The sequence below is a fragment of the Cygnus olor genome, chromosome Z (genome assembly GCF_009769625.2).
Source record: "Cygnus olor isolate bCygOlo1 chromosome Z, bCygOlo1.pri.v2, whole genome shotgun sequence".
Lineage (NCBI taxonomy): Eukaryota > Metazoa > Chordata > Aves > Anseriformes > Anatidae > Cygnus > Cygnus olor.
Window position 1 is genome coordinate 79,677,453 of NC_049198.1, and position 14,916 is coordinate 79,692,368.

The 14,916-nt window shown below is 35.7% G+C and overlaps 1 protein-coding gene across 10 annotated transcripts in view; it reads right to left on the reverse strand.

Annotated features, from left to right (window-relative positions):
• Window positions 1-14,916, reverse strand: part of KIAA0825 (KIAA0825 ortholog) — a 260,619-nt gene that overhangs the window by 167,024 nt on the left and 78,679 nt on the right. For all 10 annotated transcript variants that reach the window (XM_040540323.1, XM_040540325.1, XM_040540322.1 and 7 more), the window contains 3 exons: window positions 11,858-12,028; window positions 2,771-2,865; window positions 734-961 (listed from right to left, as the gene is read on the reverse strand). In XM_040540323.1, the coding sequence (XP_040396257.1) occupies window positions 734-961; window positions 2,771-2,865; window positions 11,858-12,028 (494 nt within the window). The remainder of the gene's footprint in view (window positions 1-733; window positions 962-2,770; window positions 2,866-11,857; window positions 12,029-14,916) is intronic.

The window sequence follows — 14,916 nt, forward strand, 5'->3', positions numbered from 1 at the left end:
CTTCTTGCTTTAAAGCTGCAAAATATATATTGAGAAAATTAAAAAAAAAATAAAACCATAAATAAGATTATTTTCTAAACTAATTTATTCTGAAAAATATCCATTTCTGAATACTGAATATGAAAGAAAACTTGTCATCTGTTAGTAAGTTCATATACTGAGCTCCCTAAAAATATTTCCCCAAAGTTTGTGTTACTTTAAGCAAATATTAACAGCATTCCAAATTTTCTGGAACAGTTGCAAATCTCACTAAATTCAAAAACTTGCAAACAAATATTCCCTTAGACAAACTATGTAATTAATTGCAATAAACGACCTTTATGTCAATTCAAAGAACTCTAATGTGGCCACATTATTGGTTATGCTGATTAGTTAAATGGCATGTCTAAGGATTTAAATACAGGAAATCCCTTCATAGTTATGCTTCAAAGCTTTCAGCATGTTCCCATCGAACAACTTGGTAACAGAGCAGACACTAATCAGAATGTTTTAGAACTTTTTGGATGAAAACAATAATGCCAGCAAAATTTAAAAGTTAATTCTTTCAAGTATAGACTACGGGCTATTGTATAAAGCTCTGCTCAGCCTCATGTTGTAATGCTTCTCACTTTCTTCTTAATTCCATTTATATAAGATATAGAATATTAATGGTACTGTAAGTACTTCAAAGTGTAGATGGCAAACAGCCTTGGCATTCTGTGTCTCCTCAAACTTCAGATCTTTTGATACCTGCCTTAGCAATTCGTTTTGGTTGCTCCTCCGGTTGGACTGCTCTGCAGGACTCCCTCATTTGCTGGTTGTTTACAAGACTCATTGCATAGCCTGCAGCTGAAGACTGTTCTTTCTGCTCATGTTGAAGAATTTTAGTTGAAAAATCCTCAATTGCTATTGTTATATAGTGAGCCACAGAAGAAGACAGGTCCTTAAACGCATTTCTCCAACCAAAATTCAGTAAAGTAGGCTGAAATACATAGTTTTATTAAATCAACACAAATTCAGTATTGAATGTTACTATTGTTACTGTCTGAAATTTACTTAAATGTCCATAACTAAATGACATTAAAGGACACTATAATCTTTTGAAATTAATTTGAATACCTTAAAATATAGCACACAAACCTTGAAATCATATTAAAAGCAATATATGCACTCAACAAAAATGAACAAGTGAATAACAATATTAAATTTGTCATCAAGGTTTTAAGAAAATGAATATATAAAACCCCTTGATTAAACACAACTGTTTTTTATAACCCATGCATCTCTAAATTATATATCATCTTTCATACACATTTAACAAAGCCAAATACAGTTATAACCTTTATCAATAGTTTAACAAGTAATCCAGCAATGGATACTATGTGGTAATTCTGTATTATTTTTTTTTTTTTGGCAAGGTAATAATCAGAAACTACTAACCATGAATATTAATAATAAAGAAGTTAGAGAAGGTGGTTTTAACACAGCCACACTGGATTTCACTCTTTAGAGGTGGATGTAGCAGAGATCAAAATGTTTAAATGGACATCTCTAGTTTTTAGCCAAAGCTGGATTTTACTTTGGTTTATATTCATTCCCTGTCTTCTCTAGACAGAGACTTCTGAAGTTATCTGAAGTGTTACAGTTGCACAGAAGACACAGTGGGATGTAGTTACTTTTCCACTATTCTTGGTTTGCATGGTTCATGTAACTTACAGCAGACGTCATGCTTACCAGAAGTGACCAACTGAGAATTGCACCACTGTAAGAGAAATATTTCAGTGGTGTAAGATGTAGTGTAAAGATCCCCACTATGAGGACATTGTAGGAGAAAAGAGAAGTGTTCCTAACAAGCTGTAGTTACAAAATTAAACTGAAAGACAATGAAAGGCTACAAAACAAAGAGGCTTGCACTTCCAGCTTTACTCCAATTTAGAAGCTGCCTTCTTCCATGCCCCTTCCCGAGCCCCAATACTCAACTCCAGAGAGCACAGAGACAGCCTACCCAGATACCCATTTCTGTAATTCCCCTGTTTGTAATGTCTCTTTTTCATTTTTATTTATTTATTTATTTTCCCTGTGATCTTGGGTCAAGTACAGCTCAATCTTCAGAAAATGTTCTTTGTAATCTGTAAGATACAGGAACATCTGCCCCACAAACGGATTAAAAGCACATTTCAAAAAGCCATTTCAGCATTAAAACTCAGCCATTAGGAAATTAAATTCCACCACTGCACAGTATCAGACTTGTTAGAGCATTTAGGTCCCATAAAATCAACAGTAAAAATTTGTTTAGTAGTAAACGACTATTAAAATTTAATCTTGTATGTACCTTCTACAAAGAACACTGCTTACTACACAGTACTTTGTTGACATCAAAGAAACTGATCATCATGTGTGTAGGTATCCCTACAGGAAGCATGATGATCAAGTGCTTAGAACTTGATAGATTTTTTTAAGATTCTTCTTCATTTTACAGTGTATTTAATATTGAATAAAAGCTAACATATTTTAGCATGTTTTTACTGTTTGGTTATGAAGTATCTTATATTTCTAATGCTAAATCCATTCTTCTATTATTGCTCAACCTTAACAAAACCAACCAATTCTATATGAGTGCCCTAAGATTTTACTCCATCTTAGTTGAGAGTTTGCACCTCAAATTAATTACAGTAGCTAAATAATGAAACTCTGGCAATAGGTGTTTATAATGAATATGGTGTCAGGCAGCATTGGAGACACAGACAAAAGAAAATCCCCCACAAAGTGCTGCAAGACTTTTCATACTCACCTCTTTTACATGAAGTAACTGTTCAGGAAGCACATTGGTTTCATTTGCTCTAGTTTCTCCTATTAAAAGCTCCCCACTAGCTTTCTTCAGAACTCCTGCACAGTATGATAAAGGGGATCAAAGTTAAGATTAATTCTGCAGAAAAGTCAGCAGCCTACAACACCTTCTGATATATCAATATGAAGCATAAAAAAAAAAAAAAATCAACAAGATGTAGTGGAATACTAATGTTATGATAAAGTCAAATTCAGGTTATACACAGCTCCTTTTATATAACATGATGAAATCCACATTCCATTGTATTCATATTTTATATATACACACATATAATGTGTAAAATACAGTTTCTTTTGTCATTAATTCGTTTTTATACCGATTGCACAGTCATCTATTCCTAGGGAGAACAGATAATGTTAGAACAGCTGTGTAGAAATTAATTTGTATTCTTTGTTCAGTAAATTAAATGAATTGCACACTAATGTATTTTTATAGTTTTTACTTGTTTGGAAACGCCAATATGGTAAGAATAAAAAGACATTTAATTAATACAGTTATTATAAATAAAATAATGGCTACAGGAAAAAGAACAGGTGAAGCTTCTTGAGATGGGCTGGTACAAAGCTCACTCATAAATCTTCAAGTAATGGAAATATTGCCTGGTTTGACAGGGACAAGCCAACATCTGGGGTAGACATCATTTCCATCAGTGTATCAAAAAGAATATGAAAATAAAACCAAACAACCTAATATTTTTAAAATCCCTGTCCTAGCATAAAGCTGGCAAACAACACAGGTGTAGATATTCTTAATTTAATATAACTGATTTGAAATTAAAACCAAGAAGTTTTAAATGATTGAGTGCTGTCAAGTATTACCAAATATTATCTCTTACACATAAACTTAAATGTCTTCAGTCACCTGAAGATACTAGTAGTACACATAGCCAAGGTCTAAAGAGCTTTCCTATTTCTATCAAATATACAGTATGTGGATATATATGGGATTTCATTTACCTAGAGTAGATTTTACTTTTCTCCTAAACAATTCAACCTCTGAAAATGAGCATTCCACTTTTCATATGCCCATACAGCATTCTAAAGCTTCAAGTTTTTTATTATTGTTGTTGTTATTATTATTTTTTTCCCCAGGAACTGTTTTCATACAAAACAGATCAGGAAAACAAAACAAAACAAAACAAAAAAGATTTGAGCTCTGAAAAATAAAAGATAAATTGGTAGAATATAAAAAAGGAAGAGACTAACCAGATAACCTAGCTCTCTGATCATTCAAAGTATGGTGTTGCAGACAGCACCATAAACACAGTACTTATTTTGATTTGTGCTAACACATGTTATGATGAAGTTTCTTATACATTTCTTTAGAAGTTACTTCAGAATGAAAAAGAGAACTCACTGGATATTTTTGCTCATATTTATTCTGTACTTTCTGCCTGAAATTTTCCTTGCTTTTCCTGGCAATTCATCTTTTTTATAGATATATCTTCTATTACAGAATCACAGAATCGTCTAGGTTGGAAGAGACCTCCAAGATCATCTAGTCCAACCTCTGACCTAACACTAACAAGACCTCCACTAAACCATATCACTAAGGACTACATCTAAACGTCTTTTAAAGACCTCCAGGGATGGCGACTCAACCACTTCCCTGGGCAGCCCATTCCAATGCCTAACAACCCTTTCAGTAAAGAAGTTCTTCCTAATATCCAACCTAAACCTCCCCTGGCGCAACTTGAGCCCATTCCCCCTTGTCCTGTCACCAGGCACGTGGGAGAATAGACCAACCCCCACCTCTCTACAGCCTCCTTTAAGGTACCTATAGAGAGCGATGAGGTCTCCCCTGAGCCTCCTCTTCTCCAGGCTGAACAACCCCAGCTCCCTCAGCCGCTCCTCGTAAGACTTGTTCTCCAGACCCCTCACCAGCTTTGTCGCCCTTCTCTGGACTCTCTCGAGCACCTTGATGTCCTTCTTGTAGCGAGGGGCCCAAAACCGAACACAGTACTCGAGGTGCGGCCTCACCAGAGCCGAGTACAGGGGGACAATCACTTCCCTAGACCTGCTGGCCACGCTGCTTCTTATACAAGCCAGGATGCTGTTGGCCTTCTTGGCCACCTGAGCACACTGCTGGCTCATATTCAGCTGCCTATCAACCAGTATTCCCAGGTCCTTCTTGGCCAGGCAGCTTTCCAGCCACTCATCTCCCAGCCTGTAGCGCTGCTCAGGGTTGTTGCGCCCCAGGTGCAGGACCCATTCTAACACAATTTTAGATCAGCTATTAATATTTTTTATCAACACTTTAAAGAAAAACATTAGTACTTAACCTATAATCCTTGTTTATTTGTAGAATTGCTCTCCAAAGTTATCCAGAATTCAAAGCCAAGACAAGTATTTAGCTGATGGCAGATTTGGATCTCCAGGACCAGAGGCACAGAGCCAAATGATCCTCCCCTCAGCATTAGTCATTTTAAATGTTTCTTCACTTTTTAAATCAATAGGCTCTTACTAGACTTCCCCACTTCCTTTTCTAACTAACAGCCTGAGCACTCTTGTCTTTTATTTGTATATACATACATACACATATATACACATGTGCATGTGTGCTCACACACATATAAAACATTTCAGTCTTCTACCTTTCACTGTTACCCCACTTTCTCCAAATTTTTGGTTTCCCCAAATCTCACCTAGGTAAACTTGGCTTTCATCGTGTTCATTTTAACATCCAGCCAGCAGGGTCTCCCTCACACCTTTTATTGATCACTGCGCACTAGCTGCAACCTCCCCAAAGCCTAGGCACTTTAGATGCTAGCACAGCCTTCCCCTGGAAAATTGTTTCTACAGAGATTCACCTAAAATTACTCCCTTCCTGTCCTTCTTCTTCTTCACTTCTCTTCTGACCGTCTTGCAAACTCCCCTGGGAAATAAAAGTGCAGCTTTGTCCAAGAGGATGGTACTATAGTAACTGCAAGCTGCTGTAGTGAAGCTACTCAGCCCAAATTAGTTCCCTTTGCAGACAGGAACTCAGACAATAGGTAGGAGGAAGCATCCCTACCTAGACGTTATCATTTTCTATACAAATTCTTTGAGGCCTCTCTTCTCCAAAATTTCAAACTTCAAATTCCATTTATGTGTAAGGACATAAATATGTGTCGTCATACTCATATGGCTGTTAGAGAATTTGCAGAAAAAGCACGATACAAATGTCACAAAGGAGCAGAAGATGTAGAAGAATCGTTTTTTTTTCCATACTTGCTCCCTTTCAAGGGTATATTCTATACCTCCATGCTTAAAACTGATGTTCTTCATAGCTATAGAAGACCAAATCAACCACAAATCCTTGCTGTATCTTTCTTGAAACTTACAATCTACAAACTTGATAAATTGCTCACAATCTGTGTTACTTTAGTATCTCAGGCAGGCAGTTAGAATCATTTTGATAGCAGATATTCAAAAGAAGATTTTATCAAGTGTTTTACTTAAAATTAATACTTTTTTAGCCAACTTTTCATGCTTAAAATTTGTATGGGATAGGTCTTCTCTTGAAAGTCATTTTTTGTCCAATTCAGTATCATTATATTTTTGTAAAGATTATGACAGTGAGACTTTGTGCATTGTTTATATATATATATATATATATATATATATATATATATTCCTTCCCTTTAAAAAGATTTATTAAATTAATTTTTTACAGAATTCTGAAGCTTCCCATTTTTTTTCCATAACATTTAGGATCTAAAGAACTGTCAGAGTTACTTCATCTAACATCAGCATAGAGTAGGTAAACCTTGAGGAAACCTTTTTATGACTGCTCAGTAACTATAAATAAGGTAAGTAAGTGCCACCAGAGCAGCTAGTTGGATTCGGTAGGCTCATCTAGAATTTTTATTGAAACTTTATTGGAAACAATACGTCTTCAAGAACAGGGAAACACCATTCCCCCCGAATACAAATACAGAGAAGAAGCAAAACATATTTTACATGTGGTAGATTAAAAAGCCTCCTACTTCCTTTCTTCAATAACAGAGCCTCCTAATTCCTTTCTTCAATAATGGACTTACTATTTTTTGTTCTATACTCAGTATATTTACTCAGCAAACTGTAATAAAACATATACTGAGAATGTACACCTGCAATCAAATCCTTTCTGATGTAAATTCCATCTTCACTTTAGATTGTTCTGCTGATAATTACGTATTTCTTAAAGAAGCTATTTGAACATTTTGCTTCAAAAGCAAAGCAAAAATCACACCTTTCTTTTTTGAATCTTTACAACTTCAAAGTATATTAAGAGGATGTACCCCACAAATTTGATTCTGCACTCCTGTTATTACACTTTCCAGAAATGGGTATAGAGTAAATGATTTTTTCTTATGCTGTGAAGGAAAGACCTTTGCAATTCTTCCAGGTCCCCTGAGGAAAAGCTTGTAAACCTAAGGGCTTGACAACTTTGCCTACAGTGTTTTCAAAGAGCTCCACTGGAAAAAGCTTTTCTTGGTACTCATTATCTGATCTGTCCAAAGTTCACCTTTCTCACTGGAATGAAAAAAAAAAAAAAAAAAGTGAGGCACAGATGAAAGTACGTTAGATGTTTTTGATTTCTTAAAAGTCTCAACAAGAGGTTTCTGAAAAGCCAGAGGGAAGAGAAATCTACCTTAAAGATGGGAAGAAATGCAATTCGGCATGATCCTAAACCAAGATCTTCTGCCTAACCTTTGACTGCAGCTTAATGTTCCAGGTTCCTTCAAAGAGAACAGCTCCTGTGATGCTGCATGTACTAGATGGGTCAGAACATCTCAGGGAATTCAACTGAACGTAAATAAAGAACTAGACTATCTCATCACAGTAGGCATGATGAGATACCTGCAGAAGAAATGGTTGAATGTCTCTTCAAGAAAAAATAGAAGGTGGTTACTCCTTCCATTTTCTGAAACCTATTGCTTGTAGTACAGGAAGTAAGGATACGAAACACTGAGAACAAAAGTTCTGTAACAGTTAGAAAAATACAGATACTTTTCCTCAGAAAGACAGAGTGTTAGCCTTGTCCAGATGCCACACTAAAGTTCAGGGATGGGACAGAGTTCCATCATAATTTCCATTATCGTGAGAACTTTTCATGAACTTTTTCTCATTTTATTTAAGAGAAAAATTGAACACTACACTGATAAGAGATGAAATGAGTACTTAAACTGCTTTTTAAATTTTTAATTGTGTTTAGATAATGAAAATATAATTAGAAATCATGTGCAAAACTTAGGTCTGATAAAGAAAAGTCAAAAAATAAAATCTGGAAGGACTAGATGGAGACTACTGAAAAAAAGTTAGAGTGGAAAATGCAATTCACATATTTTTTTCCATCTATGTAAAACAATTTGGGAAAATGAGTATTCTGAATATATTCCAGAAGATGTCAGATATAGAACTCTCCAACTGAACTCAGAGAACTATCCGTACCACCTAAAAAAATCTCTCTACATCCATCTCCCTACAGAGTTCACTCTGGTTCACTGTTTCCTTTGGTGCTATTGTCTGACATGGGGTTACCATCAGAGAACACTGGTAGGCAGTACTTCCCTCTAACATCTATTTTCAACCGCCTAAATTGGTCTTCATAGGATTCCATTGTGCACACTGCAAAGAAACTTGTCTTGTTGCCAGCTAGAACTGTGAACTACATGTCTTTCTTTTCTTCACTGTTCTTTTTTTTGGTTCACAAGCAACCTCCTACCAAAAGCAGAATCCGCAGAAGAGACTACATCCAAGCGATAATGCAATGAAAAAGTATGAAGAGAAGCCCAGGTGGCCACCTTGCAAATTTCCAATGTGGAAGCCTTCGACCTCTCCGCCCAAGAAGCAGCTATAGTCCTAGTGTAATGAGCTTTACAAACCCTGGGAGCCTCTTTACCCTTAACTACATACGCCTCCCTAATACAATCCCTTAACCATCTAGCTAAGGAACTCTTAGAAGCCATTTGACCCCTCTTAAGACCCCCTAAGAGTACAAACAATCTGTCAGAAGATATGAAATCTTTGATTCTTCTGTGATAAACCCTAAGTGTTCTTCTTACATCCAATTTATGCAGCCATTGCTCTTTGTCATCGCTGGGTTTAGGGAAAAACGAGGGCCAAGAAACTGTCTGATTTAGATAAAACTCAGATGCCATCTTTGGGACAAAAAAAAATAAAATTTAAAAAGATGAACTGTCCAAAGAACCACTTTGTCTCTGATGGAACTTTACACGTTCTATATATCAAGATTGAAGTACTATGGGATACACTGAACAAAAATCAACTAAAACTGCCATTGAAACAGCTATACAAATAAACTCAACACTTGGCATAAGCATATGAAAATACATTATTTTTGTTGCATCTCTGCATGAATTACAAAGATTAAAAGGCTCCTCTCAATACTAAAAGCAACCAGAAAGAAAAGGAAGCAAGTGCAAGGTTGAAGTCTATGTGATGTCTGGCAAACTTTAGTTCACTTGGATATTAGCCTACCCTTTGTGAATTGGCCAGCTTCTCTTAATTTACCACCAGTACTACTTGCAGAGCACTAATATTTCAGAAATGCCTACATTGCAGTGACTGCAGGCGAGTTTGCATTCACCCAACCTAGCTTTAAACCAGTGAGAGACAGTAAGGGTAGCTGTCTATTAACAGCAGCACACAGTCCAATCTGGGCTAATTTGCTCTGCTTCTTAGGCTAGTTCTGCAGCCTGTGCTGCACTGTATACCTGATACTTGTACCTGAGTCAATTTAAAGCTGCTTTGGACAGATTTGCACCATATATTTTTAAATTAAACAAGATTTCTTGTGATAAAGCTTTTAAATAAATAGAGAAGATGACCATCATATTTTATATTCACATATTACAATGTATTCTGATGAAAATAAATCAAGGTTTCTAATAAGTTGTTCTTATCAAAAGTCAGCCTTCATTACTGGAAGAAAAAAAAAAAAAGATTATCAGCCTAATGTAAGACAGCTACAGAAAAAATCTTGAAGCCCTTTTGGTACTGAACAAAACCTGGAACTACTGAAAACATAGCTGTCATTCTCCCACATCAAATCAGCTTTCACTTCATCACTACAACTTATATTTCTAACAACATGAAGTGAAAATAACTGTAATAAACCCTTCCTTTAGTCAAGACTTTTTTCTTTATTTGTCTGGCCAAGTCTTCTCTTCACATAGTCTTCAGAAACTGATAAAACTGAACAAATATAACCGAACAAAGTTTTGTGAATAAAACCACCTGATCAGAACAGTAACATTGGGGAAAAAAAAAAAAAAAAAAGATGTCTGATGACTTCCTGAACATCACCTGTAGAAGATCTACCTCTGCCTTCCCCTGTGTCTCAGAGTAAGAGTAATCGTATGTTTTCTTTAGAACAGGCCTTCTAACCAGAAGACCACTTCCTATAACCTGATCTAATCATATTCCCCTTTCAGATTTGGTAAGTAGAGATGCCATTTAGGAACCTGCTTACTATAGACATGATTACTGTAAAAAAGTATTTCTCCAAAAAGAAGGCTGAATGCACTTTTGAGGAACATTTCTGAATGCTATTCAGCTTGAAGAAATGCCTCAGGATAAAATCCTTACTACATTTTCTGAAAAGTAAAATATTTCTTGTTAACATTGAAATAATTAATTAAGTTCTCTGAATTACTGAAGATCATGTCATTAGCTAAACATGACAAGTCAATTGCCCATTTAAGAATTTTTCAAATTTTTAAAGTTTTCTTCTCAGAAAACACAAATAAAAAGAACATCTGAAATTATCCTTACTGAATATGTACCCTAACCTCCTCATTAACCCTATGAGAAGTTTACTATAACACTTTTGTAGGATCAAGGCCATAAAACATAAAACATGATGTATAATAGCTTACCACTTCTTGAGAACTAGTAAAACTGAGAGATTAAAGGAATCTGAAATACATTGAAACCAATAGTAAAAATGGAAGTTGAATACAAATTTTATTTGAGCTTTGATGTAAATTCTAAGAATACATAGTCTGACCTGCATTTCTTTATTTCAGAGTGTCAGTATTTCAGATGAAGAATCTATCAACAACGTGTGCCTCTGAACTCTTTTCATCTTTTTTCTTTTTTCCAGTTTTCACTGATTTAGTATTCTGAGACCACGTTCCCAAAACACCTTGCTTCTCAGCCTGCAGCTTGACTACAGAGATACCAAATATTTGACTCCACCTGTCCTTTCTCCCTAAGCAGCCTGGCCTCATTTCTGGTCTGATCCTTTCCTGCAATGTAATCAAAGCTCTTGAAACCACTTGTTCTCTGGTGACCTGGAATCTCTCCACTGGCAGAAGTAGCAGTGTAGAAGCACATTTTTCAGCATACTGTGCTAAAAAGTGTTATTCACCTGAATTTTCATGATTTTAGGTTGTCCTCATCTGACAAGAATTCTATTAGACGAAAAACAGAGCAAGCTTGGAATCTAAAGTAAATACAAGCATCAGGCTTGATAGTGAAACATTTTATATTCTCTTGTAGAGCCTTCTTTTATAAAAACAGCTACTGACACCTAAACATTGTACATAATAGTAAGCGTTTGTGGGAACTATTGGTGAAAGCAAGTCTGCATACTAAAACATTTATTTGATCATATTAAGATCAATAAAACTGATGTACAAGTCTGTTTTTCTCTCTTGAAAGAAAAAAAAAGAAGCAGATTTCAAGGGCAAGTACAGAAATAGTCACAGTTTCAAGTAATGCAGACTTCATATAATATTTTGTCCTATAGGAAATATAAGGTATTTATAAGAAATTCAATAAGAGTCACAATGTTACAGTGTTTGATGGTTCATCAATAACAACTGTACATCACATCTTAATACACAACCATCAGTTCTTTTCTACAAATCATTTCATTGAAATGTAAATCTGTGTATATCAAAAAAGACTTTTAGTGGATATACTAATACACGTGCTTCTATAATATGATGGCATAAATTACGTAAGTAATGTTGAAAATCATATAAAATTATCCTTTTGCACCAGATAAAATCAATAAATAAGGAAAAGCATTCATTACCTTCAACATTCTTATTCTTCTCAGTAAATAAAGGCACCAACAAAATTTCTGTGGAGAGTTCTTCAATTTTTTCTTCCATTAATAAAAAGAGTTTGATGAGTTGAGAAAGACACTTGAGTTGATACAACGTTAAACAGAAATTCCTTCCTTTTTTGTGGTATTCCTGGGAGGCTGTTCAAGCAAAATCATAAAATAACTTACTTTTTCTTCAAAAATGATCCTACAGAACTGATTATGTAGAAAAGTATAGTGCATCAAGTAATTTCATTCTTTTGCCATAGCATAATTTATCTTTTTCTGATTATAAAGTTTCTCATTATTAGTTCTTCCCAAGTCATTGGCATTTCTCAACTCTCTGGGAAGGTACAACTTAACTCCAGGTTTTGTTATTCATTAACTAGCATTTTTTCAAGCAACAGATCTACTCAGAAACCATCTCACTTGCAGTTTACAGAAAACAAAACAAAAAAAAACACACTATGTTACAAAAACTAATAGAACAAAATGAAAAAAAAAACACACATCATTACTATATTTTAATGGTTTGGGACATCACATCATTACACTGTCACTCTGCAAGTCACCTTGTCTGTTTAACAATCTGCTAGCACAATACCGTTGATGAATATGACATTTGAGTGAAAAGAAACATCAATCTAACACTCCACAAGTTTAAATATGTGGGGTTTGAAAACAAGCGAGACTGTCAGTGAACAAATATCAGCAAGTATTATATCTATAAGCATCTGGTATTTAAAAGAAGAAACTGAACATATTATTTTGAAAGGTTAACACCTGTAATCGTAACATATAGTCATGTCACGTAATCTAGGGAACTCTGCTTTGAGCACAGTCAGACTATAAAATATAGTGAGTTGTTTCCAATTCTGTATTACCAAACCATGTCTTTATTTTTTTTTGTAACTTCTTTAAATGCACTTCAATGCAAATTGTAGTGAGATGATATCATGTTCCTATGGAGTTCAGTTGCAGATGTAACATCAGCAGAACGGTTTACGTAGACATTGTCAGAGTGAGAGCCAGAGTAATCTGAAAGAGAAGCTCTGAAAGTACTCAGTACCACCCTTTTCCCTCAAAGTTCCTAGTTTTTGTTTTGTTTTGTTTGTTTGTTTGTTTTTGGTATTCACAAATCACTTTTAAATAGACATAGATCTAAGTAGCAGAGCTGAGCTCTGAATAAAAATTCCCTAATTTGTTATTCTTGTTTTGCAGCCTTAGAGATTGAACTGTGAGTTTTGCATCCACATCTGAATTTCCTCAAAGTTCCAAACAGATGTATTCATGTTAGTCCCCTGCATTTCTAAGAATGTCAAAAGAAACTGATAATTGCCTCTGCTGGTGCCTTGCCTCTATGAATAAGGAGTAAATAATATCTGCAGCACTTGATTTCCAATTTCAAGTCTAAATCCCCCCCGAAAGATATTCTGCTATTCAGAGAATTCTCCTTTGCCTGAAAGGTTGATAACATAAACTGAGTTTAACTGATAGGAAATGACTGCCTGAGTCTACAGACAGACAGAAATAACAGATGCAAGAAGTGAGAACCAAGAATCACATCATAAAAATCAATGGAACATTAGTTCTGTCTCCTGTGATTTGAAAATATTGGGAAGCTCCTGTCCCCTCTCCCCAGGAACAAAGGAACCTTCCAATTATTTGACTGCCCCCAAACTATCGTCCTCATTAGACTGAAAGTAAGTGGACCTAGAAGCCAAAGGTAAACCACAGTAATATTAACTTTAAAATATATAAGCAAACTCAGAGAGAAGTGAGAAGTTATTTTTTTACTTTCAGTGATTAGTCATATATTAAATGTCATATATATTTCAGCTGGAAGCAGAAGATAAGTACAAAGGTCCCTCTTTTACCATGTCATTAATAATTTGAGAGAATACTTCAATATGTGATAAGCATGTATATGCAAATGAACACTTTCATAATCTTCCAAACAAGGTTTTACTATTTAATACTATGTATGTTCTAGAAACATCCTGAAGAGGAGGCTGAGGGGAGGCCTCATGGCGGCCTGCAGCTCCCTCACGAGAGGAGCAGAGGGGCAGGCGCTGAGCTCTGCTCTCTGGGGACGGTGACAAAACTCGAGGGAACGGCATGGAGCTGGGACAGGGGAGGGTCAGGCTGGGTGGTAGGGAAAGGTTCTGCACCCAGAGGTGCTCGGGCACTGGGACAGGCTCCCCAGGGACGTGGTCACAGCACCGAGCTGACAGAGTTCAAGAAGCATTTGGACAACGCTCTCAGACATAGGGTCTGGTTTTTGGGTGGCGCTGTGTGGAGCCAGGAGTTGGGCTTGATGATCCTTGTGAATTCCTTCTGACTTGGGATATTCTATGATACTATCAAACTTTCATACAAAATTAAGAAGAAATTTGAGGTAAGCATAGCAGAAATTCTGGTTTTGATAAAAAAGATACAAACAAAGCAGGTAAGAGATTAAGAGTTTAAGTGTTGCAGTCATGAAGGCCTGAAACATGAAGCTGAAATCCCTCTAAATAGACTAATTAGCTTGATATTCATCAGAAACCTATAAATATGGGGAGTGAGAAAATGGTGATCTATTTCAACAAAAAGTGATATGCAAACCTTCATCAACCCAGGAGTCTTGATTCCTTCAGCTTCAGGAGATACCTTGACCAGAAGATGGTCAAGATAAAAGCATTAGAAAACAGACGGGAAAGATAAGACCACCATGTAAGAAACGTTTTTCCTAGAATTGCTGACACTAGGAAAACAGGCTGAAGAATCATTCTTCGCCAAAGCTGGAAGCCAGAGAACCCTTGGGCTGTGATGATTCACATGACCCAGAACCTAAGACTTCTCTGGAAAGCTATAAATAAACAACTAAATAAATAATTTCTATATGGGATTTAAAGACAGTTCCTTATCATATCATTCTTAAATCTTCTTTCACCCTGTGTCAGGCTCTGTTTTGTCAAAGAAAATGTAATATGACTTAATATTTGACATCAGAGTATACCAGAGATGCAGACGTGACAAAGAGTAGTGCATCATTTGCACAAGTT